The sequence below is a fragment of the Megascapheus bottae genome, chromosome 21 (genome assembly GCF_031878675.1).
Source record: "Megascapheus bottae isolate mThoBot1 chromosome 21, mThoBot2.hap1, whole genome shotgun sequence".
NCBI classification, from domain to species: domain Eukaryota; kingdom Metazoa; phylum Chordata; class Mammalia; order Rodentia; family Geomyidae; genus Megascapheus; species Megascapheus bottae.
Window position 1 is genome coordinate 32683144 of NC_143529.1, and position 23262 is coordinate 32706405.

The window sequence follows — 23262 nt, forward strand, 5'->3', positions numbered from 1 at the left end:
TGCCTTGTCCACCTTCTCGTTTCGCTCTACATTGCCTGTATGTATGCTGTCGCCATCTCTTGCCTCTGTCTCAGTTTTGTCCCCTACATTCAATTGACTACATCCCTACATTCAGAGTTCCCACACTGAACTGAAACTGTGATGATTCCTCATCTCCAATGAATGTCCCCTCCCACCATTCCCGCTGCACAAGCTCTCACCTCCACTTGCCAGACAACCCAGTCTTCTAATCTCTTCTTGACTGTGCCATAGACCAAAAGCTTGAAGGGTCTATCTGACACACATCGGTTCACCTACACCTTCTAATAAAACAAACACTCCCAAATCTTCATTGCCAAACTCCTGAGCATCTGTTAATCTATTATGATCTTTCTCAATCTGCTGTAATGAGCATGTTCATCCTCACAACCCTTTACTGGATCCTGTGCTGCTTTTCCTGAAGCTAACAATGTCTCAGTGTCTAATGCATTAGAATTTCCTTTGAGTTCAAGTCCCTTGAACTCAAGGCCTGAGCACTGTCCTTGGGCTTTCTCAAGGCTAGAGCTCTACCACTTGAGCCTCAGCACCATTTCTGGCTTTTTTCTATGTATGTGTGACCAAGGAATCGAACCTGGGTCTTCATGCATGCTAGGCAAGCACTATACCTCTAGGCCAAACTCCCAGCCCTGCATTAGAATTTCTAAATGAAACATTTGTTAATATGAAAAATTAAGGAAGGTGGGTGCTGTTGGCTCACGCCTGTAATCCTACCTACTCAGGAGGCTGAGATCTGAGGAATGCGATTCAAAGCCAGCCCAGGCATTGAAGTCCATGAGACTCTCATTCCAACTAATCGCCAGAAAACCAGAATGGTGCTGTGTATCAAGTGGTAGAGTGGTAGCTTGGCCTTGAGCTAAAGAGTTTAGGGACAGTGCGACAGTGCCTAAGCCCAAAGTTCAAGCTCCACGTCCAATAAAAAAGAAAAAAAAGAAAAATCAAGCAGGTGAAAATTGCAATATTTTCAGCAGTACTATTAATGAGGATTTTTCTGAGCTTTCCAACCAAAAGCTACTGTAGACACACCTAGGGTTTATGACTCTGGCATCATGGGAGAATGCACTCCAGGGCGAATCCCAGAGATTCTCAGGAAGGATTACGTCTTGGATTGGGTTGATTGTGGGATGTTGGTAGGTGATGGGGGAGGATCCCAAATCTTGAGAGTGAAGGGCTGCTCGAGAAGCAGGCCTGATTCCATGGGCATCTGAGAAAGTTCTGTCTATTAAGGAGACAAGGCAGGGCAAAGTTAAAGGTGTAGCCAGTCAAGAAAGAGCTGTCTATTGAGCTGATACCAAGGAAACAGAGAATATGCATAGTATCATGTCAGATACACGCTGATCTTTCTTGGTCTTAGTCAGACTTATGAAGTAGTCTTGTTATGTACCATTTGGTCATGGCCCCTAAAATGGTCATATCTAATATCTTGATCCTATGATGGTCTATGTTCTGTGTACAACAGGAGACACCGTGACCAACTGTGAGCATCAGGGAAGATCCTAACAACAAATGCAAGGAATGCCAAACAAGCTCCCAGCATCTGTGGCTATTCTTCTCTTTCTCAGTTCTTAGTGTTGTCACCATGTCCACATAGAGATTCGTATTTCCTTATATAGTCTATGAAGAGGGAGGCAAACCTCCCTTGGTACATGTCAGCTAGAAAAAGAGGAGTTCCTTTAAGGATTAAGACAGAGCAGTTTGGGGGGGAGGGGACAAAGGGGAGCTGGACTGTGAAAAAGTAAGGGAAGAGGGGTAAAATCTGACAAAAGAAGGTAATATATCCCATATAATGTATCACTCTTGGGAATGATAAAATGCATACATATGTACATCAGGAATCGCTAAACCCTGTTAAATACGGGATTGTTCTGGTGATTCAGGTAAGGGTCTCTGTTTCTGTGCACTGGTGGCTCATACTCATAATTCTAACTACTCTAGAGGCTGAGAGCTGAAGATCACAGTCAAAGCCAGTTCATTTCAGCTGGAACTCCAGTAAGATTCTTCTGCAATTACCCAGAAAAAAATCCTGAAGTACAGTTGTAGCCCAAGTCATAGAGTATTAGCCTTGGGTAAATAAGCTTAGAGACAATACTCAGGTTCTGAGATCAAGCTCCATGACAGACACCAAAAAAAGAAAAAGCCACAAAAGATGGAACTTGTCCAATTTCATTTATCTCAGTATGTAAATGTCCCCAAAGCACTCATCAATGAGCTAAACACTACATCTTTTTGTACTAATTTATTGATTTTAGAGTTCTATTGAAGTCTTAGTCATTAAGTCTTCATTGTCTCCAAAGGACTGAGAAAGGCTTATTTATTGCATGGCACAAGTATGCCAAGGGAAGATAGCACTTCAGTTCATTTTTAGCCATTTTTTTGGGGGAAAGACATAATCAGTAGGTTTAAATATATAAAGAATTAGATACAAAGGACAGGAGTTTAGCCTAGTGGTAGAGTGCTTGCCTAGTATGCACGAAGACCCCGGTTCAATTCCTCGGCACCATACACATAGAAAAAAAGGACAGAAGTGATGCTGTGGCTCAAGTGATAGAGCTCTAGCCTTGAGACAGCCCAAGGACAGTGCTTAAGCCCTGAGTTCAAGCCAGGACTGGCAAAAAAAAAAGATAAAAGATTAAAAAAAAGAAAAGAACTAGATACACGATGGAAGGGATGTGCATAAATAGGTCAAGGCCACACCTGTGGCATGGGTACTTATTATCGCAGTCCTTCCTGAGGAGACGTTGATCCTGACCAATGAGTCTCATAGGTAGTTCTGTTTCCCCCAGATGCTATCAGAGCACTGTTTAGTGCTAAGTCTGAATATAATCGTAGGACACAACACCAGAGGTGCCTATCTATGGGCCACAGAGAAAAGGAACGCAATCTGCACCTAAGGCAAGTAAGTATAGAGCATAGAAAAGAAATAGGGCATATAGCTTCCCTTAGGAATAAAAAATTAGAAAAGAAAAAAAGCAAACGGGGACCATGTCATGAGAAAGGATATCAATGTTTGTGAACTTATGCACCTTCTATCTGGTGAATATAATGTAACCCTTCTATTAATCACAATAAAAATTATTTAAGAAAAAAGCATATCATTAGGGAAAAGCCTATATTTCCTCTATTTTAAAGTTTAATGTTTTATATATATATATATATATATGATATAACTTAATTCCCAGCCATTTTGTGCAGACGAATTTCCAGAGAGATGTGTCTAGCAATGGCCCAGGGTCCAGTCTGGGAGCAGAAGGAATCACAGACTCTCTCCCTACTGGTAACGATTTAATATTGATGCATGTATTTCCATGTCAAATACCTTACTGAAATCCCTGACAATGGCCTTACCTATCATACCTTTTGAGCAAGCAGGAATGATTCCAGTCACCTCTGGTGGCCCGTGGCCCCCCACCACAAGACTCCACCCCTGTGGGGGTGATCTGCAATCTCTCAAATGGCAATTCCCAGGTGCCACATTCTCCCGAGGACACGTGAGATGCCCCACACCTCCTGCAAGGACCCCAGAGGACCCTGGGTAGTTCCACTCGTAATGCCTGCAACTGCCCTAACTGCTCTAACTTTCTCTCCTTTTTTGGAGACTTTGGCTTGGAATTATTATTATTATTATTATTATTATTATTATTATTATTAATTATCATTATGTTATACAATGGGTGGCCTATCACTTAGCACTGTCAGTGGGAGATAACATTTCCATGATTATTTTGAAACTCATTTTTTTTTTTGCCAGTCCTGGGCTTGAGCTCAGGGCCTGAGCACTGTCCTTGGACTTTCTCAAGGCTAGAGCTCGACCACTTGAGCCTCAGCACCACTTCCGGCTTTTTTCTATGTATGTACCGAGGAATCGAACCCGGGTCTTCATGCATGCTAGGCAAGCACTTTAACCACTAGGCCAAACTCCCGGCCCCTCCATGATTATTTTGAGATGACATTTTATTATTTAATATTATAACCCTATCAGAAATGCTAGATCTGTAAAACTGAAACTGATGCTTGGAAATCGAGTGCCTGACAAATCTGATGTATGCTGACCAAAATGTCTATTTTGTTACATGCAGATGGGAACTCATTATCAACCTGATATGATTTCAATCTACTGCCACTTGTAAAATGGAATCTGTGTATCTCCACCAGAGTGATCAGCCTTCCTCCACAGCTCAACATCCCATTTCAGCCATTCTCCTGAGATTTTTCTATTATGCTAACCAGTAGTAAAGCAATTACATGCTCCAAAAGATGAAGACCAAAAAAAAAATGGTACATTCACAGACGTGTTGTGTTCACTTCTTAAATTGTACCTTTTTGCCAGAAGTGAATATATTTCACACAAAGTCACCTAAATCATCCTCACAGGAAGTGACTTTATCTCCCAGGCTTAATGAGTGAGGCCTCCAGACAGAACCTCAAGGCTCCTCTAGAGCCTAACAAATAAATGTGTGGGGAAAAAAAAAAAGAGCAGGACACATTTGTTCAGACTTCACAGAGCTGCTCAGGGCTGGTTGCTGGATCACTGGCCATTCACAAGCTCCATGGCCCGAATGCATATGGATGAAGTTTTAGGGAGAACAGAGAAGGGAAAAGTGGAACTTAAATAGTGGCTACTTCCACGCTCTACTTGAGGAGGGGTTATTGGGATCACTGTGGGTAGAAGGAAAGGAGGTTGAATAGCTTTGACTGCTCCTGTCAATAAAAGGTCTGCATGGCTGTCATTGGATGTTCTCAAACAGGACTCTCCTCTGGCTTCTAAGACGGGGAAACAGGCCCAGAGATGCCTTATAAACGCCCTACAGTCAGAGTCAATAAATGGAGATGTCAGCTACTAATCAATCAACCTATGCATCTACTTAGCTTGGTATTGAAAACTCTTCAAGGTATTAATTAAGACACATCATTTTTCTTAAATAATTGCACTTGACCTAATTTTTTTAAATAAACCAACTGCCAGCAGTTAGTGGCCTGTAATTCTAGCTGCTCAAGAGGCTGAGAACTAAGGATTATGGTTCAAATTCGCCCACTCAGGAACAACCATGAGACTCGTACCTACAATTATTTTCCAAGAAACCAGATGTGACACTGTGGCTCAAGTGGTAGAGTTCCATCCTTGAATAACCAAAGCTAAGGGACAACAAAAGCCCCGAGTTTAAGACCCAGTACCAGCACCAAAATAGTAACAATAATTAATAAATTAATCAACCAACTACGGAGAAACTCTAATATTGTTAAAAAAGGGAGTGAGAAGGGCAATGAAGTTGTTTTTGGTTCTTGTCCTATTTGATGCATCTTAGTGGGGCTTCTTTCCAATGGGAAGCAGAACTTCTGGAGAAAGATCTGGACCTGAGCACCTCTCTTCTGTTGGTGCTGAGGGAAACTGGCCGACAAGTTTCAGCACCATTAAGTATGGCACTGGCCCTTACCATGGGTGAGATTTCCCAGTACCACTGCAGCTCATTCCCTCGTGCTAACCCTAAGCTGCCCCAGGCAGTTGTGCTTCCAGTGCAGAAGGAAGGGTGCCACCCTACACTGCCTCCTTCCTTGGCACCCAGGCCACACAGCCCCCAGGGACACAGATATATGCCTTGTCACCCACTACCAAAGCTCTGGCAAGAGAAGGTTGGTGCCCACCCAGAAAAAAAAAGAAAAAAAGAAAACTCATGTCATACACACACTCAAAAACACATTCTTGCCCCAAGGCTTGATGAGAACTCATAATGTTCCTGTGGTAGCTAATTTCCTATATCAACTTGATGAGGCTAGGTGCCCAGATACTCTCTTAAATACTAATCTGCCAGGCAGAGAAACCCATGCCTGTATGGACTTGAGAGGTGAGAAAGGAAACACCTGACTTCAAGCCCAACCTGGACTACATAGGGAGCCACTGTCTCAGAAAAAAATGGCCTGAGCTAAGACTGGGGTGTCTCAGAAATTCAGAAACCAGAAATTCAGCCTTAAATCACAACACGGAAACCTCTCCTGGCGCAACATAGAAGACTGCCAGCTTCCCCTACAGATTTTGGACTCGCCAGTCCCCACAATTGCAGGAGCCAGTTACTTAAAATAAATCTCACTCTCCCTCCCTCCGCCTCCCTCCCTCCTGTTTCTCTGGAGAATCTTAACACTGTTCCCAAGCAGATTAAACAGCCCCTCCTCTGTGTTTTGGAGCAGAGAGGAAAAGAGGAACTTGGCAAAGTATCCGTTGCATTAAGCAGCTATGTGAAAAGGGCTTTTCAATGCCACTCACTTCGTGAGCAGCATTGGGAGACCTCTGGAGGTTACAGGCCAGTCATGGGAAGTCACTGAAACAGAGGCATCAGGGTTGGAACCTGAACTTGGCCCCCGGCTGTGTGCCAGGCCCTAGGCAATGAGGGACTTGCAGAGGCATTTCCAGCTTCAGTGCAGACATGTTCCCCCAAAGAACCAGAGATGCCACGAACCAAGCTGGAAGCCTAGAAGGATGACTGCTCCTTTAAGGGTGGTTTGGGGCTACTGTTGTTCATATAAAGGCTATATGACAAAAGGACACGTAGGGGGATAAGACTGTTGAAGGAAATGACATAGGTCAAGATGTGTGGCCTAGTGCCTAGCATGCATGAAGCTCTGGGTTTGATCGCTTGGTACCGCATATGAAGAAAAGGTTGGAAGTAGTATTGTGGCTCAAGTGGTAAAGTGCTAGCCTTGAGAAAGCCCAAGGACTGTGCCCAGGCCCTGAGTTCAAGGCCAGGACTGGCAAAAAAAAAAAAAACCAAGATGCATTGTAGTCATGGACTGCTTTGTTAAATCTCATCTCCATTGAACAACTACTTAAAGATAATTTTTTAAATCTCAAACCCAGAAAAAAGACACATACATGCACACACACGCATGTACACGCATGCATGTGCACATGCACACACACACACACACACACACACACACACACACACACACACACACACTGCCAGTGCTTTGCACCTATTCAGGAGACTGAGATATGAGGATGGCCAAGATTCAAAGCAATTCCAGGCAGGAAAACCTGAAAGTCTGTGAGACTCTTCTCTCCAATTAGGCACAAAAAAATTCTGAAGTACAGCTGTGGCTCAAGTGGAAGAGTGTAGCTTAAACATCCAGCAGCTCTAGGGTTCAAGCTCCAGGAACAGCACAAAAACAGAAACACCATACATACACACTTACAGTTCCTTCCACCCCTTGAGGAGTGAAAGTGAGACATATAGCAGAATCAGCGTGTCCCATGTCACTTGAGAGCAGAGAGAGATCCTAAGGATAAGGGATGCACTGCTGGCAGACTCCACCACTGTGCAAATATTGCAGAACATTCTTGCTCAAGCTAAGATGCTGAGACATTGGTCCTATAAGGACCATCACTGTATACGTGGTCTGACACATGACTGTATGATGTAAAAAACTATGGCAGATAGACGGCAGAGCCCCAGGACAAGTGAAGCCTGGCCCTGGTCACCACATTGCCTGGTCAGGGCCATGAGTGAGGACTTGCTCTGAGAAGCATTCTAAAGAGAAGTGCATGCACCGAGGAGGACGTATGCAGAATAGAAATGACAAAACAGAAAGGAGCGTGCACCCATTCCTGTCAGACCAAGCATAGAGCTGGGAAGGCACGAAGTGGAGGCGGTCATCACCCTGACTTCTGGATAACAAAACTTCTACCATTAAAAAAAAATCAGTATTGCACATGGAGAAATGTTTGGGAAAGAAAGGTTGGGGATTTGGGATGTGGACATAGCCAGGCAGAGGTGTGGCCTCGTGGGCACAGGGTAAGAATTTTAATAGCTGGCTCAATTCTGAATGGACTGCACAAGGCTTTGCCTGCACATCAAATGAAAAACACCAGCATAACAGAGATTCTGGGGGAAGGAAAGTGGGAGAAAAACATGAGAAGGGGTATCAATGTTCAAGAAGTTATGTGCCTACTACCTGCCAATGTAACTGTAACACCTCTATACATCACCCTGCCATTAACATACAATAATAAAAATGACAATAACTATTAAAATTTTTTAAATTATAAAAAAAAGATTAAACACATTTGAACTTTCTTTTGCTTTCTGTGTCTTCTGGTGTTTCTACGATGCCTATAATGTGAGGAAAGATGTTTCTAAATCTCTGCCCAGAGCAAGTCAAAAGATAAAGGTCTCACCAGTGAGTAGAATATGCTTCTGCTTGCATGCATTCCCCACCCTGTGGGTTGGCATTTGCTCAGATGCAAACTAAAAGTTAAGTCTTGTGAGATGGGGAAAAGAAATGATTTGCTCTCTGCAAGCAGGCAGACAGCACCAACCTGGGTCGCAGAGGCACTTGTAGCTGGTGCCCACGCTGTGGCATGTGCCGTGGGCACAAGGGCTGAGGGCACAGAAGTCCACCAGCTGGGCACAGGTGGGCCCGGTGAAGCCAGCACTGCAGCTGCAGGTGAAGTGCAGCCCATCCAGGTAGCAGGTGCCGTTGTTCTGGCATGGAGAGGAACCACAGGGATCTATCTTTTCTTCACAGGCAGAGCCGAAGTAGCCTGAGAGAGAGAGAGAGAGAGAGAGAGAGAGAGAGAGAGAGAGAGAGAGAGAGAGAGAGAGAGGGGGGGGGGGGGAAGAGAGGGAGAGAGAGAGAGAGGTTTTAAAATATTACATGGGCAGGAAAGTCTGCGAGACGCCTATCTCCACTAAACCATCGAAAAGTTGGAAATGGAGGTGTAGCTCAAATGGCAGAAAAGCTCAAGAACAGTATCCAGGCCTTGACAAGCCTCAGTATTGACACACAGGTGTACACACACACACACACACACACACACACACACACACACATACACACACACACACACACACGAGTGAGTCCATTGTTGCTGAAATATAAAATGCATGTGGAGGTATGCACGTGTGTGTCATGTGTGTGGACATGTGTATCCACAGTCCCGAAAGATGCTCCTGATCAGTGGGCGGTGATCAGCAGGGAGACTTCAAACCCGTTTAGGGTACATTCATTACTTTGCTTCAGTAGATAACAATCCTAATTTTTTTTTGTCGGTCATAGGGCTTGAACTCTAAGTCTGGGCACTGTCCCTGAGCTCTTCAGCTCAAGGCTAGCACTCTACTACTTGAGCCATAGCACCACTTCTGTTTTCTGAGGATTAATTGGAGATTGGGCTTTCGTATCCAGGCTGCTTTGAATCACGATCCTCAGATCTCAGTCTCCTGAGTAGTTAGGATTGCAGGCATGAGCCATCGGTGCCTGGTAATTCTACATCCCAAATGCTAAAAGTATGCTAAGTAACAAAAAAGAATATCTCCCACCTTTATCCCTTTGTCCTCTATTGGTTTTCTGGAGTGAGTAGTTTTGAAAAGTTGATTATTGAGAGGAATCAACAAATTTGGTACTGTCGATTTCTAAACAACATTTGGAAATAAATGCCATCGGGGAAGATAAATCGTAAATAAAGGCTAATATTGAGGCCCAAAACATTTTTTTACACCAGGGCTGAAACAATACAAATCAACCGTGTGCTATTCTAAAGAAGCCACATCCAGAACACTTTGGAGAATTCCCTTGGAAGAAATATCCAGGGAAAGGAAATCTGCAGCTGCAGAGAATGGAGAAGGGGCGCTAGGCTGGGCACAAAGGGTGTGTTACTACAACAAGAGGAAGGGTCTGCTGGGATTGAAGGAAGTGTTCTAATACTGGACCTGTGGTGATGGTTACCCAAAGTTATAGGTTCCATTAAAATGGTTTTTTTACTTCAAAAGAGTGATGTTTACCATGTGGAAACTGGATACTGAACATGAATTCTGTAACATGTAGAATTATCTGAAGATGCTAAATTTTGAAACTGCATAGGTGGTGATTGTGTAGGTGAATTTTGCTCTGTTTCCTATGTCCATAATTCAGAAAATGTGTGTGTGAGTACGCACACACACGTCCCTATACGTCTGTGCATCCACAGAGGTATATGTACTTAACAATTTTTTGGACAAAATCTATATGTGTTTTATTGCTTTAAAAGTAATTTCATTATTACATATTATTTAAATATAGAAATAAAGTTCAATAATTACACTGATTTTCATTTACATTATATATACATAATTACATTTACATCATTATGTACATAATATCCTACCCGACCTTTTACCAATATTTAAGTTTATATTTACTCATCACATAGAACTCCCTAGCAATTTACTGATAGTTTTACAGTTATTGTTACAGATACAGTGAATATATAAAATGAAAATGGTCCTCAGATTTAATTGTGTGAAGCACCATTCATAATAGGCATAATCAACTTGAAATTTCTCTGACTAGAAATAGAAAAAAATCCAGCATTATTCAACATTTTATAAACTTCCTTGTAGCTCTTAAAAAATTTAGAAATTATACTAAAATGTATCATATAATCTATTACAATAATATTTGAATTCTTGAAAGAGCCCTTTGGCAGCCCAGAGTGGAAGACAGTTCCATCTTTCACATTCCATTTATTCTGACTGAAAGAACATTTTTACACACTTATTAACATATGACAGAGCTGTATGTTATCAGTATTAAGCATGTTCTTTGATATAAGATTGACGATCTCAAATCCCTTAATAGTGGAACAAAATAAAATGTCTGTGCCTAGAAAATACAGTATGGCCATTAATGTATGAAAGATCCAATTTGCTCACTGAGTATGCCAATAAAAGTAATTAAATTTTCCTTTTTCTTACTCTAAAGAAATGTGCTTGGGGAATGAAGCTGACCAGGTCAGTCTACAATGCAAATCCCCTTGGATAGAAGCTTGAGGCTTTATACTGTGGCTTAAGAAAAAGGAAGTAAGGGAAATTACATACCAGAGGACTATTAGAATCAACAGACTGATTTAGTAAAGGTTCAAGATATGAAAGCAACATGCAGAAATCAGTTAAGGCAGTGAACAGTCTCACTGTGGAGCCCAGATTTGTTTCAAACTCTGTCCTGTATCTTCCTGACAACTGCTGGGATTACAGGTGTATGCCACCAAGTCTAGCCTATGAGTAGCAATATAGTTTTTCTTTTTTTTTTAAAATAATAAAACATAAAATAATAAATCATGAAAGCAATCCCATTCACACTAGCTACTAAAAATACCATATACCCAGGAATACATTTAAATGAGGCAGTGAAAGATTTCTACTTTGAAAAATACAAAACATTGATGAGAGAAACTAAATACAAGTACAAAATATGGAAGAATTTCTGATGTTCATGAATGAGAAGAGCTAATATTGTGATCACTAACTGTTAAAAAAATATTCATGCTACTCAAAGTCAGTACAGGGTTTCCGCAATACTCATAAAAAGGTCAAGGATATTCTTCCCAGAAATGTTTTAAAATACGCATGAACATGCAACAACCCCAGAGAGCCAAAGCAACCTTGAACCTGAAGAAAAAAAAATGGATGTATCACAATACTTGATTTCAAGACACGCCACAGAACCAGAAAACCCAGAACAGCAAGGCACTTGATAGAAATAGGCATGTTGTCCAATGGAATAAAGAACAGACAAGAGGTCCCCAAAACTGAATAAGGAAAAATCCATAGCCAGCTGACTCTCCATAAAGGTATCAAACACACAGTTCCGGGGAAAACCAGCCTCTTCAACAAACTGTACTGGGAAAAATAGACATTCACAAGTAGAAGCCCCAAGCATGACTGCTTATCTCCAATCCTGTCAACATTTGCCTCAAAATGCATCAAAGGCCCAAATGTAATGACCAGAACTATAAAACTACTCCAAGAAATCACAGAGGAAATACTCCAAGACACCAATATAAGCAATGATTTTTACATGATTCCAAAGGCCACAAAAGGAAACAAGAGCAAACACAGACAAACTGAAAAAACTCCTGCCTCACAGAAGAATCAACAAAACAGAGGGATAACACACAGCTACTCACCTGACAAAAAGATAACCTTCAAAATATAGAAAGAACTCAAAAACCTTACCAACAATAAACATGTTATCTTAGCATATGTTCCAGATGATAAGAAATATTAAGGAAAGGAAACTGCTTATTACACTGATTTGTCAGTGCACACCAAACAGACCATATGTTAAAATATCACACCAAACCCTATAATTATGTAAAATTGATGAGAGTTTTAAAAAATAAATAAAATAGTTGTTGGGAGCTGATGGCTCATATCTGTGATCCTAGGGTACACAAGAAACTGAGATCTGAAGATCCTGGTCTGAAGCCAGCCCAGGCAGAAATATTCAAGAGACTATTATCTACAACTGAAGCAAACAGAGGTGCGAGTGGAGGCTTAGCTCACGTGGTAAAGCGCCAGACTTGAAGAGGAAAGCTAAGCATTGCCTTTAACTACCACCTCTGTACCTAGGGCTAATATGAAATCACCCTGCCTGCTTTGGTATCAGTGGAATGGAAATTTCGTACACTCTACAACTCATACATCCTATGATGCTTCAATGGAAAGCCCTTGGCACCATGACATTCCAAAAGTAAGTGTTCAACAGTAAGCACTATCATTTCCATGTGTCTCTTGAGGTTCTGGAATGGGGACCACGTGGGGGTGGTGTCACCAATGGCAATAGACAATGCAAGAGGAGAATCCGAGGGGAAGGTCCAGCAATGACCACACGGAGGTGTGTGTGGCTGTGCAATAGTGACCAGGGAATCTAGAACTGTTCTCAGGACAGAGGCATGGTCTCGGGAGTGATGTGATATGCATTTACTTCCTCCAGATAGAATCTACCAGTTGGGCTAAGTGAACAGACAAGTTTGAGGCCAGATCTCTGAAATGACCATTTAGGAACACCAGGAAGTAAAAGAAGAGAAAGCAAAGTCAGTTTTGCAGCACAACCTTTTTCACTGGTACATTCCCTTTCCCGTCTTTCCTTCTATCCCCTCACTTATTCTCTCCCCCTGATGGAGTCATACTTTCACCATCATCTTCATCTTTACAGGAGAACTCTGTAAAGAGTTCTCATAAGACAAGAACACAAAGCCCTAGACTCAACATCTGAACCTCCTCCCAGCTACAGGACCTTGAGAAGGGCACTCAGCCATGGCTGGCTTGGGGATGTTGCACTGTGGAACTGAACAAGTTAGCACATGGTGTTCAATTGATGTTGGATCCTCCCTCCTACACGTGGAGATGCTGGGAAATTTTAATTTGTCAATTAGAAAAACTGGAAGGAAGCTGGCCTGTGAGTCAAACTCTGGAACAGAATTAAATTTCATAATTGCATGCATCCCTTGGGGTCAGGTCCTTGGCAGTGTCCAAAAGGGTGCTTTCTGGAATCAAGAGGTGTTCACACACTGCTCTTTAAACACACACGCACACACACACGCGCACACACACACACACACAATTACAATTATTGGGCTATGAAGCTGGGAAAGGCAGAGGGACAAATGTCACGGGAGGGCAGATAGGAACTCGAGTTCAGAAGGGCAGTCTGGTGAAATTGTGTGTAGTGATGGCAAACACTTTGTGTCCTAGGCCCTGGGCCAAGTGTTTAACAACAGCAACTCATTCTGCACTCAGATCAAGCCTCTGGGAACACAGTACTGTTATTTCTTCCTTTTCAAATGAGGAATGATCAAGTAACGTACCGAAGACTGCCTGGTCAGTAAAAGGCAGAGGGTTGGATTTGAACTCTGGCTCTCCAGTCTTCCCTCTGCTGTAATATTCAGTATTGAGGGTAAATAAGAAAAGTCCAGAATGAGGAGATAGATGCTTTCATCTTCTGGCCCTGTGTCACAGAAGCTGCTCTTGGTCCCTGTGCCTATGTCCTAAAATCTCACAGGCATAGGACTTCTCTTCACCTATCTGCACAGAATGGTGATGGTCCCTAAAATAAACCAGTGAATATTAAAATATATGAAAACTAAAGAGAAAAAAAGAATGAGGAAACAGGGCCAAGAAAGCTAGTGTGTACAAGGAAGTCCAGCCTGAGATACATAGCAAGACTTTGCCTTTAAAAATAAAAGAAAGAAAGAAAAAGAGGGTGCTGGGAGCATGGCCTAGTAGGAAAGTGCTCGCCTAGCCTGGATAGAGCCCTGAATTCGATTCCTGGATATCACATACACAGAAAAAATCCAGAAGCAGCACTGTAGCTCAAGTGGCAGAGGGCTAGCCTTGAGCAAAAAGTGTCCAAGGACAGTGCCCAGGCCCTGAGTTCAAGCCCCAGGACTGTCAAAAAGGAAAAAGAAAAAGAAAAGGAGAAGGAGAGAAAAAAGAGAGAAAAAGTAGATTTCAAGAATGAGTATTAGCAGACAAGGTTCTTGTTTTTTCTGTTTTTTGTGGATCATGGGGCTTAAACTCTGGGCCTGGGCACTGTCCCTGATCTCTTCAGCTCAAGGCTACCGCCCAACCCCAAGAGTCACAGCCCAACTTCATTTTTTCTAGTGATTAACGGGAGATAAGAGATTCGGGTTCTTTAGTGCCCCAGCTGGCTTTGAACCACAATCTTCAGATCTCAGCTTCATGAGTAGCTAGGATTACAGGCGGGAGCCACTGTGCCCAGCTTAGCACACAAGATTCTTGATCACTGTGCTGTGTTTTCTTCTTTTCCTACTTCTTTCTCATTTTCCTTTGTAACATATGTACACAGACACATATTAAATGCTAGAAATGCCTTGTACTGTCTTTTGCCTATATAAAAGAACTCTAGAAATTAAGTTACATACTCAGGTACTACTCATACCTACAACCCCAACTATGTGAGAGGCCAGGCATGGGAGGATCATAGCTGGAGGCCAGTCCCAAAGTTTCTCAACTTATAGCTGGAGGTACTAGTGCATACCTGTTATCTATTAGGGAGGCCAAGATGGGGAGGACTGCAGTTCTAGGCCATCCCAGGCAGAAAAGTTCTTGAGACTCCATCTCAACAGAGGAAATCATAAGTGGTGGCATTCACCCACCATCCCAGCAACAAACAGAAGTTCAAAATAGGCAGATCATGGTCCAAAGCCAGCCTGGGCCAGAAGGGAGACCCTAACTCAAAAAAAACCAACAAAACAACAACAAAAAGAAACCCTCACCAAAAATGTAGAGCTAGAGGCAAGAGTCAGGACTAGAATTCCTACCCCCAAATGCCCAAGGCTCTGAGTTCAAACTCCAGTATCACAAAACTTTTAAAAACAGGAGCGGGGGAGTTTGGCCTAGTGGTAGAGTGCTTGCCCAGCATGCACGAAGACCTGGGTTCGATTCTTCAGCACCACATACATAGAAAAAAGCTTGAAGCACTGCTGAGGCTCATGTGGTAGAGCTCTAGCCTTGAGAAAGCCCAAGGACAGGGCTCAGGCCTTGAGCTCAAGCCCAGGACTGGCAAAAAAAAATAAGTGAATAAAAATAAATAAATAAAAAGAAAAACAGGAGTGGGTGGGGGAAGAGAAATGGGGAAAAAACATGAGAAGGCGTATCAATGTGAGAAGCAATGCACCTACTATCTGGCGAATGTAACTGTAACTCTTCTATACATTACAATAAAAAAATTAAACATACTTTAGATGGCCTTTTGCATGGTTTCTCTTTTTGTTGTCACAATTCTTTAAGAGTTTCTGACTGGCCAGTCCAACTTCTATAGATAAGTGTTTCAGGAAACTTCTTTACAGAAAGCACATTAGTGACTGTAGCAAAACCAAGAACAACTGTAATATGGTTGGGTTGAAGCATATCCATGTCTGCATTCAAACTTCAAAACATGAGAACAAATAGAAGAGAACTTTGCAGAATGATGCCACCTGAGTAATCAAAAGGATAACAAGGTTTCTGAAATGGCTGGAGACTTGTGGCCTATGAGAGAAGAAGAAGAAATAACTGTAACTGGAAGATAATGAGCAAATATATTTGAATTGGCAATTTTTCTTGGAGATTAGAAAATGAAAACTATCTGATAATCTTAATCAGAAGTGTATAACCATGAGCATGGCAGCATGCTTTGATTGGAACCATTTATTCCAGGCTATACAGACTCCCAATGAGAGACATATCACATAATAATAAAGGAGAGAAAGAGAAAAAAAGAAAAAGAGAGAAAGGAAGGAAGGAAGGAAGGAAGGAAGGAAGGAAGGAAGGAAGGAAGGAAGGAAGGAAGGAAGGAAGGAAGGAGGGAGGGAGGGAGGGAGGGAGGGAGGGAGGGAGGGAGGAAGGGAAGGAAGGAAGGAAGGAAGGAAGGAAGGAAGGAAGGAAGGAAGAAAGAGAGGGAGGGAGGGAGAGAGGGAGGGAGGGAGGAAGGAAGGAAGGGAGGGAAGGAGGGAGGAAAGCTCAGTAACTCCAAAGACAAACACCAAGTCAAACATGGCAGTAATGTCATCCACAAAGAGATTTAAAACAATCAATTGTAGCAAGAGTAGAATTGAGGAAAGGATGAGATGTTCAAGTATGAAGATGGAAAATAAAATAGAACTACTAAAAAAAAGCTACTGAAGGAGGAGACATTGCTAGAATTTACAACTTAGCTGGCTGACGGTTCCTTCATATTTTGTATTTGAACCAGTGTTGATATGACTACGCTTGCTGAATATTTATTAGGGAAATAAAAAGAAAACATAGTTGAGATCGACACATTATGGAAATCAGATATTTCACTCCAAAAGGAAAATGTTTCCAGAAGGTTTTAAATTGCAAGACAACGAAGTCACTCTATGTATTGTCAGAGCACTAGCTAAAATGTCAGAAACTTATATAATATTAATAAGGGGAAATATGGAATCAGATGACACTGGTAATTTTCCTGATAGTGCAGAGACAAGTTACAAGGGAGAAACTAGTGCTGAGGCATGTAGAACTTAGAATTCCGCTTCCTTGACAAATAGCCTGCACAGCCAGCCAATCAGCCTATGCATCGGATAGATGCTATCTCTAAAATCTGCCTGGAACTCCAGTGCTTCTCCCTAATCCGATGGTTTCCAGCTGAGATCTCGGATCTGGCAGAAGCTTACATTCTCTGCTCCAAATGGTAATGAGAATAATGTTCTTAGAACGTAAGACTTGTCCAGCTTTCATTCCCCTTCGATGGGCAACCAGTGACATGTGCTTTGGCCCTCGCTGGTCAGCCTGACCCCTCACTCTCTAGCAATTGGCCCCAGCGGCTTCCATTCAGTTCTCAGTTCTCACCAAGTCATTCCCAGGGCCCTGTTCCATGCCCGTTTCCCTGCCTGGAAGGTCCTGGTCCCTATCTGCTTACCTGTCAGCTCCTTCTATTTTCATTCTTGGATGAAATATGAACTAGGCACACCCTCTCCTGTCAATCTCATCCAGGTGAACATCTTTCTTCATTTCTCAAGGTGTACAACTACATACACAATAACGGTCTTCTGTTGGGAATGGGAATGTAGAGGCTGGGGAAGTCCTGAGCAGCAGAGACATAGGAAGGAAGGTCTTAGATTACAGAATTGAGGGCATGGGGTGGAAATGCCCCAACTAGCATTGGCCCCTATGATGGAGGCACTCCCTAGAGGACAATTTCCTGGCCCTGCATGTGTTTGAAGGAGCATCATTAACCAGTGTCTGGAGACTGGAGGGGAGAGGGGAAGGGGCCAAAAACTGACGAGGGAAAGATGGCCACATAGGTGATCGCCCTGGGCCATGGTACCTATTACCAAAAAAACCCACTTGTTTTATAAGATGGAAAAATGCCAGGCGTGGCGGCTCACACCTATAATCCTAGCTACTCAGGAGGTTGAGATCGGAGGATCAAGGTTAAAAGCCAGCCAGGGCACGGAAAGGACCTGAGACTCTTATCTCCAATTAATCTCTAGAAAATGGGAAGTGGGGCTTGGCTCAAAGCTGAAGAGCTCAGGGCCAGTGCCCAGGCCCAGGGGTAGGGTGGCAGCATAGAGCTGAAAAGCTCAGGGCCAGTGCCCCAAGCAGAGTTCAAGCCCCATGATCCACAAAGAAAAAGAGATGGAAAAATGAATATGTTTTCTCTACCTTTTTAGACAGCTGTCTGTTTCTCACTGTCCACTCCCGAACTCACTCACCTCTCAGTGGCCACACCCATCTGTCAGGTTGACTGAAATTTGCCCCAAATCGCCTTGTCTGCCCACAGTCTTCTCACTTGCCACGTATAGCCATTTTTTTATTGCCCCCACCCTCGTTCATTCCTCACACAGCTCACCTAAATCACCATGCCAGGTCCCTATCAGCTTGTCCTACTCTTACCCTTCTTCAGTCCATGGTGATTTCTCCCAAGTACTAAAACTTCTTTATTTCCCCTGCCAGCCCCGTGCATGCAGCCCTCCTCCAGGCGTGGGTGAAGTCCAGCCTCAGTGGCAAGCCTGGGTCTGCCGGAGCTGTCACTTACTCCCCTCTCACATGCTTCCTCCATCACTCACCACATGATGCTCTGCCCAGCCTCACCTTGTTCCTCCCCCTCTGCCCCTGGCTGTCATACGTGTTGCTTATTCTCTGCTACTGGCAATCGCTGCTCTGTCTGTGGCCCTAACTTATTTACTTGGCTGTGTTCTATTTTACAGGTCTCTTTGGACATGGTTTCCCTTAGAATCCTCTCTGGGGGCCTGCCCCAGCTCCCAGGGTGGGTAAGATACCTGATCCCCTAGAGGTATCCGGTCCAGTTTGGTGATCTTATAGCCACATGTTGCTGTGGCCCCTGCTCACCAAGACCCACTAGTTCAGCACTGCCTCTGCCTTGTGATGGTGGCAAAGCAGGTGACCATTCAGTCATATGTGAATGGATAAGTGTTCTATTAAAGACATTATGGTACATTCATATCATGAAATAAAGGACAGTCATTAATAACCATTTTTCAGGGGGGGGAAACAACATAACACTATAGAGGAAGGTTGGAATGTTTTGTTCAATTAAAGAATTTTAGTTTTTCTAAAAAGGACATTAAAAGGGAGGACTTCAAAGTCCCTTAAGAGAGTCTAAAATTCTTCTCTCTTAAGGTTAGAATTATAGAATCATTTTCTCTGAGCTCATTTGAACATAGATTTCTTTGGTAATTGCAGAGAAATGCTAGAAATTATTTAAAGTATTTTATAACATGCTATGTTATCACAGAAAAGCAGACCATGGCCAAAGGCAGTGAAAATGGCCCATGGCTAGTAAATAATCTCATCTGGACAGCTAGGTCACAGTGACCACAGGCATCAGCCAGCGCAGGATTTGAAATGAGGAAGAGACCTTAAAAAATGACAAATCCCTCATATGAATTCCAACCAAATAAAATTGGAATAGTAAAAAAAAAATTAATACTGGAAAATGCCTGCCTGGAAAAATAGGTTAAAGTGAGTATAAATATCTGACAACATGACATTAAATCCTAGGACATGAAACATTTATTTAACCCAAACTAAAACATGATATTCAACAGGACATTATTTTACTTTACACAGCTTTATGTCTAGTTGACTTGGTAGGGGGTTGGAGCTACCCTTAAAAACACACACACACACACATAGAAAGACCAGCCTCAGTAGTCCATGCCTTTAATTCCTGATAGTCAGGAGACAGAGTTTTGGGGCAATCAAAAGTTCAAGGCCAACTCAAGCAGAAAGTTTTTGTGATCCTATCTCAAGCAATAGCTGAGTGTGGTAGTATGCATGTGTCAGCCCAGCTACAATAGAGCCCACGATCAGGAAAATAGTAGTGTAAGGATAGCCCAAGAGCAAAAGCTCACAAGAGCTGTCATCTTAACAGAAAGGTCTGGACATGGTAGCATATGTCTGTCATTCCAGCTATAACAGACAGCATAAATAGGAAGATCAGAATCCAGACTAGCCTAGGCAAAAAATGAGACCCTATCTCCAAAAATAATCTTCTCCTATGATATAATATCGTATTGGCAGATACTTATGCATCTCATCAGCTATTTTTTGAGTCAGGCATTTCGCACTATTAAATATTTTTCCACTGTTCCATTTAGATTTGTATGGAAATATCGCAAAGGAAGCCTTTGTACAATTAATGTATGCTAATAAAACATTTAAAGAAGTTATTTTTGTCAATATATTTTAAATTATATTATATTCCTCCATGCTGGTTTCTTTAAAAAGAAAATCACTCTAGCCACCATTGTTGTGCTCTAAAGAAGATTATATGTAAGGAGATAAATTCTTCTACAATGAAAAACAAAAACTTTACGTGCTTCTGGCATATTTACAATTTCTAGGGCAAAGAATACTTGGTGCAGGCAAGAACAATGAAATGACAGTTGTACTTCCGGTACAGAGAAGTATTAGCTTCTAACAAACATCCTTTCCCACAAGTCAAAGCTGAAACTCCAGGCAATGCACAAGACAACCTGCTCAGCATCCTGGAAAGCAAAGCAAAGCAGGCAGGGCTTGTGGGGCAGTCAGCACAAGCTACAGCCAGCATGGGGGACCATTCTAGTGGTCACGTTTGGAGGGCTGCACTCCAAAGGTGACCACAGCGGCCAGGGAGGTAGAGGTGCTGACACGAAAGACACGAGGACAGAGCTTAGGACAGACACAGCATGAGGAAGGAGGGGCAGACCTAAGAAGAACAGCCAGAGAAGGGGAGCCCGAGCATTCCACATAATTAAGCCTGCCTAGATGTGCTGTGACCCTTTCTGTACACACATGCAGAGAGACACTGAGACAGACAGAGAGACAGACAGACAGACAAAAAGAGGCAGACAGAAAAGAAGACAGAGAGAACAGCTATGCATTCAAACAGCTCTCTTAACAGAAAGAAATCAGGGTGAGGGAAAAACAAGGACTTCAGAGCCAAGCCAGGGCTTGTATTCCTGGTTACCCTACACTACAGAGAGCTGAGGTTCCTCCGTAAACTAATCCAAGAGTATCCACTTTGTACAGATGTTGCAGGAACCAAATACCAGCATCTATTCATCCTTTGCTCTTTGTCAGACATTCTTCTAAGCACTATAAACCCAGAGCTCACTTCATCTTTAGGACAACCTCATTAAGTAAGAACTAGTATTATCTGTGCTGTAAAAATGGCAGGAAATGAGGTCATGAGAATTTAGGTTTAAGTTACTTGCTCAAGATCCCCAGGCAGGAAGTGAACAAGCACAGATGCAAACCCCATCAGCAATGTCTACTTGAACCTAGACTGTCCACCACCACATCACGGTTGACTAGTAACCTCAAAGGACAAGTTGTGTATAACACACAGTAGGTGTTTTACAAACAGCAGGTATTGCCTGTATTGTTACTGCCACTATTGTCAGGGTGAAATGAAAGGAGAGAAAGAGAGAGAGACAGGGGTTGGGGGGAGGGAGAGTTGAAGTTCAGTCACAAATTTGAATTTTGAAAGTTAAAATGTTATAAGAATGATCCGTAAGTCCCATGTACAGAAATGAATAAACACCTTTGGAACCAAAATTTGTGGGCCATGAGTTTGGCCTAGTGGTAAGAATGCTCACCTAGCATGCACAAAGACCTGGGTTCGATTCCTTGGTACCACATACATAGAAAATTCCAGAAATGGTGCTGTGAATCAAGTGGTAGAACTCCAGCCTTGAGAAAGCCCAAGGACAGTGCTCAGGCCCTGAGTTCAAGCCCCAGGACTGGTAAAAAAAAAAAAAAGAATCAAAACTTGTATTTATCTCTTAATACAGCCTATCTTTTCTTAGAAATAAAGACTTCCTCGTTCAATCATTCACTTATCAGATGGCGAGTTCTGACTACCATGCCAGCTCTGGGATGATGCTCAGAATGGTTTCTGTCAGAAACTAGAGTTACATCAAGGGTTGGAGTGCTTACTAGCTATTCACACAGCTCAGTCCCTACTGCTAGTAGAGAAAAGAAACCAAGAAGAAATTTTGCAATATTTCTGTTCAAGAAATCTCAGAGAAGCTGTGCTATATTTGAAGGTGGGTGGGGAGCTCAGTTATAAAAACAAAAATTAATCAGCATGCACCAAACTTTTACTTAGTCTCAGTACTGTCCTGATTGCCAAAAGGTGAAAGTCTATCCACTCATAACACAAGCAGCTTTGGCTCCTAAGTGGAGTGGTGATTTAGGACTGCTGTCAGACTGCAACAAAGCACTCACATTTCCATCAGGCTTGGTAAGTTTATGGAACCTGGGATGTGCTTCTCCTGTAAATACATATGGGCTCACATGGTCCAAGAGATCTTTTCTTTTTCTTTTTTGTAGAATATTTAAAATTATAAATCACAGTCATATATGTTCAGCTCCGTGAATGAGTAGTCAGTATAACAAAAGCATGACTATACTCTGGAAAGATAAAGAAAGAGCATTAAGAAATACAAAAGAGGTGCTAGACTTTGAAAAAATGAAGAGAAAGATAACAGTAACCAAGAAAACATAAAAAAACCAGCAGCTGCCACATCCTGGGGCCTGGGACAAGGTGAAGCAAATTGGGGAAATGGAATCACAGGTAAGTGCCAGTACAAGGGCTTGACCCTAGGCCTCTAGTTCTTGGCTTGTCTTTTTCTTTTTCTTTCATTTTTTTTTCTCTTATAGTTGTAAGGTTAGGCAAAGAGAATGGCCAACCGATAGAGGGTTCGCCTACTACACACGTGCTTAGAGGTTAGGGAACTTTTCTCTATAAATATTTACTGGAAACAAGATAAATGTTTGAACTGAGCAAGAATCTTTAAACCTCATATGTTTGAGGCAAAAAAAACATTTTAGGAATAAAATTCCTTAAGGACAGCCATCTAATCTCACTATTTTATAACCAGGAACGGAAGGCTAGAATATGTCATGTATTCCCACGTTGCTGAGGGATTGTCTGTTCACCAGGGATAAGGTCCACTGAATCACTCTCATCTTCAAAGGAGAAAATAAATGAGCCCCGGAACAGGAAGAGTCTAGAAGAGCTAGGTCTAGACTTCCAGTCCAACCGGTGACCGAAGCCCACAGTCAACGCCTCTCTACTCACTACCTTATTGCCAGGCCCAGACTTGGGTCCCCTGACCTCCAAGCAGAGGAAGACACCCAGTTTCCACATCTGGCCATGGGAATATCTGATCCAAAGAAATGGATCCTATTCAGCGGCTGTGCAGGTGAGAAGCAGCAGACACCAGAATCCACCCTCCGTTGTCTGGAGTTCGCTTCTCCCGAGCTAGGAGGAGGAGGTGGCTCTCCCCATCACAGGTGCAATCCACAGGGATGCTAGATCCTCAGGTGACCTGGGAAGACTGGAAGCCAACATCACTGGCCTGCTCCAGGCTCTCTGCATGTGCAGACATGGCTCCTGAGATAACTGGGGCTCTGCATGTAATCTCTACAGAGGAAGGGA

The 23262-nt window shown here is 42.7% G+C and overlaps 1 protein-coding gene across 1 annotated transcript in view; it reads right to left on the reverse strand.

The window, feature by feature from the left end:
• Dner (delta/notch like EGF repeat containing) overlaps nucleotides 1-23262 on the reverse strand; it is a 285735-nt gene that overhangs the window by 59907 nt on the left and 202566 nt on the right. Inside the window, exon 8 of the mRNA XM_090354957.1 lies at nucleotides 8345-8569. Within this exon, the coding sequence (XP_090211083.1) occupies nucleotides 8345-8569 (225 nt within the window). The remainder of the gene's footprint in view (nucleotides 1-8344; nucleotides 8570-23262) is intronic.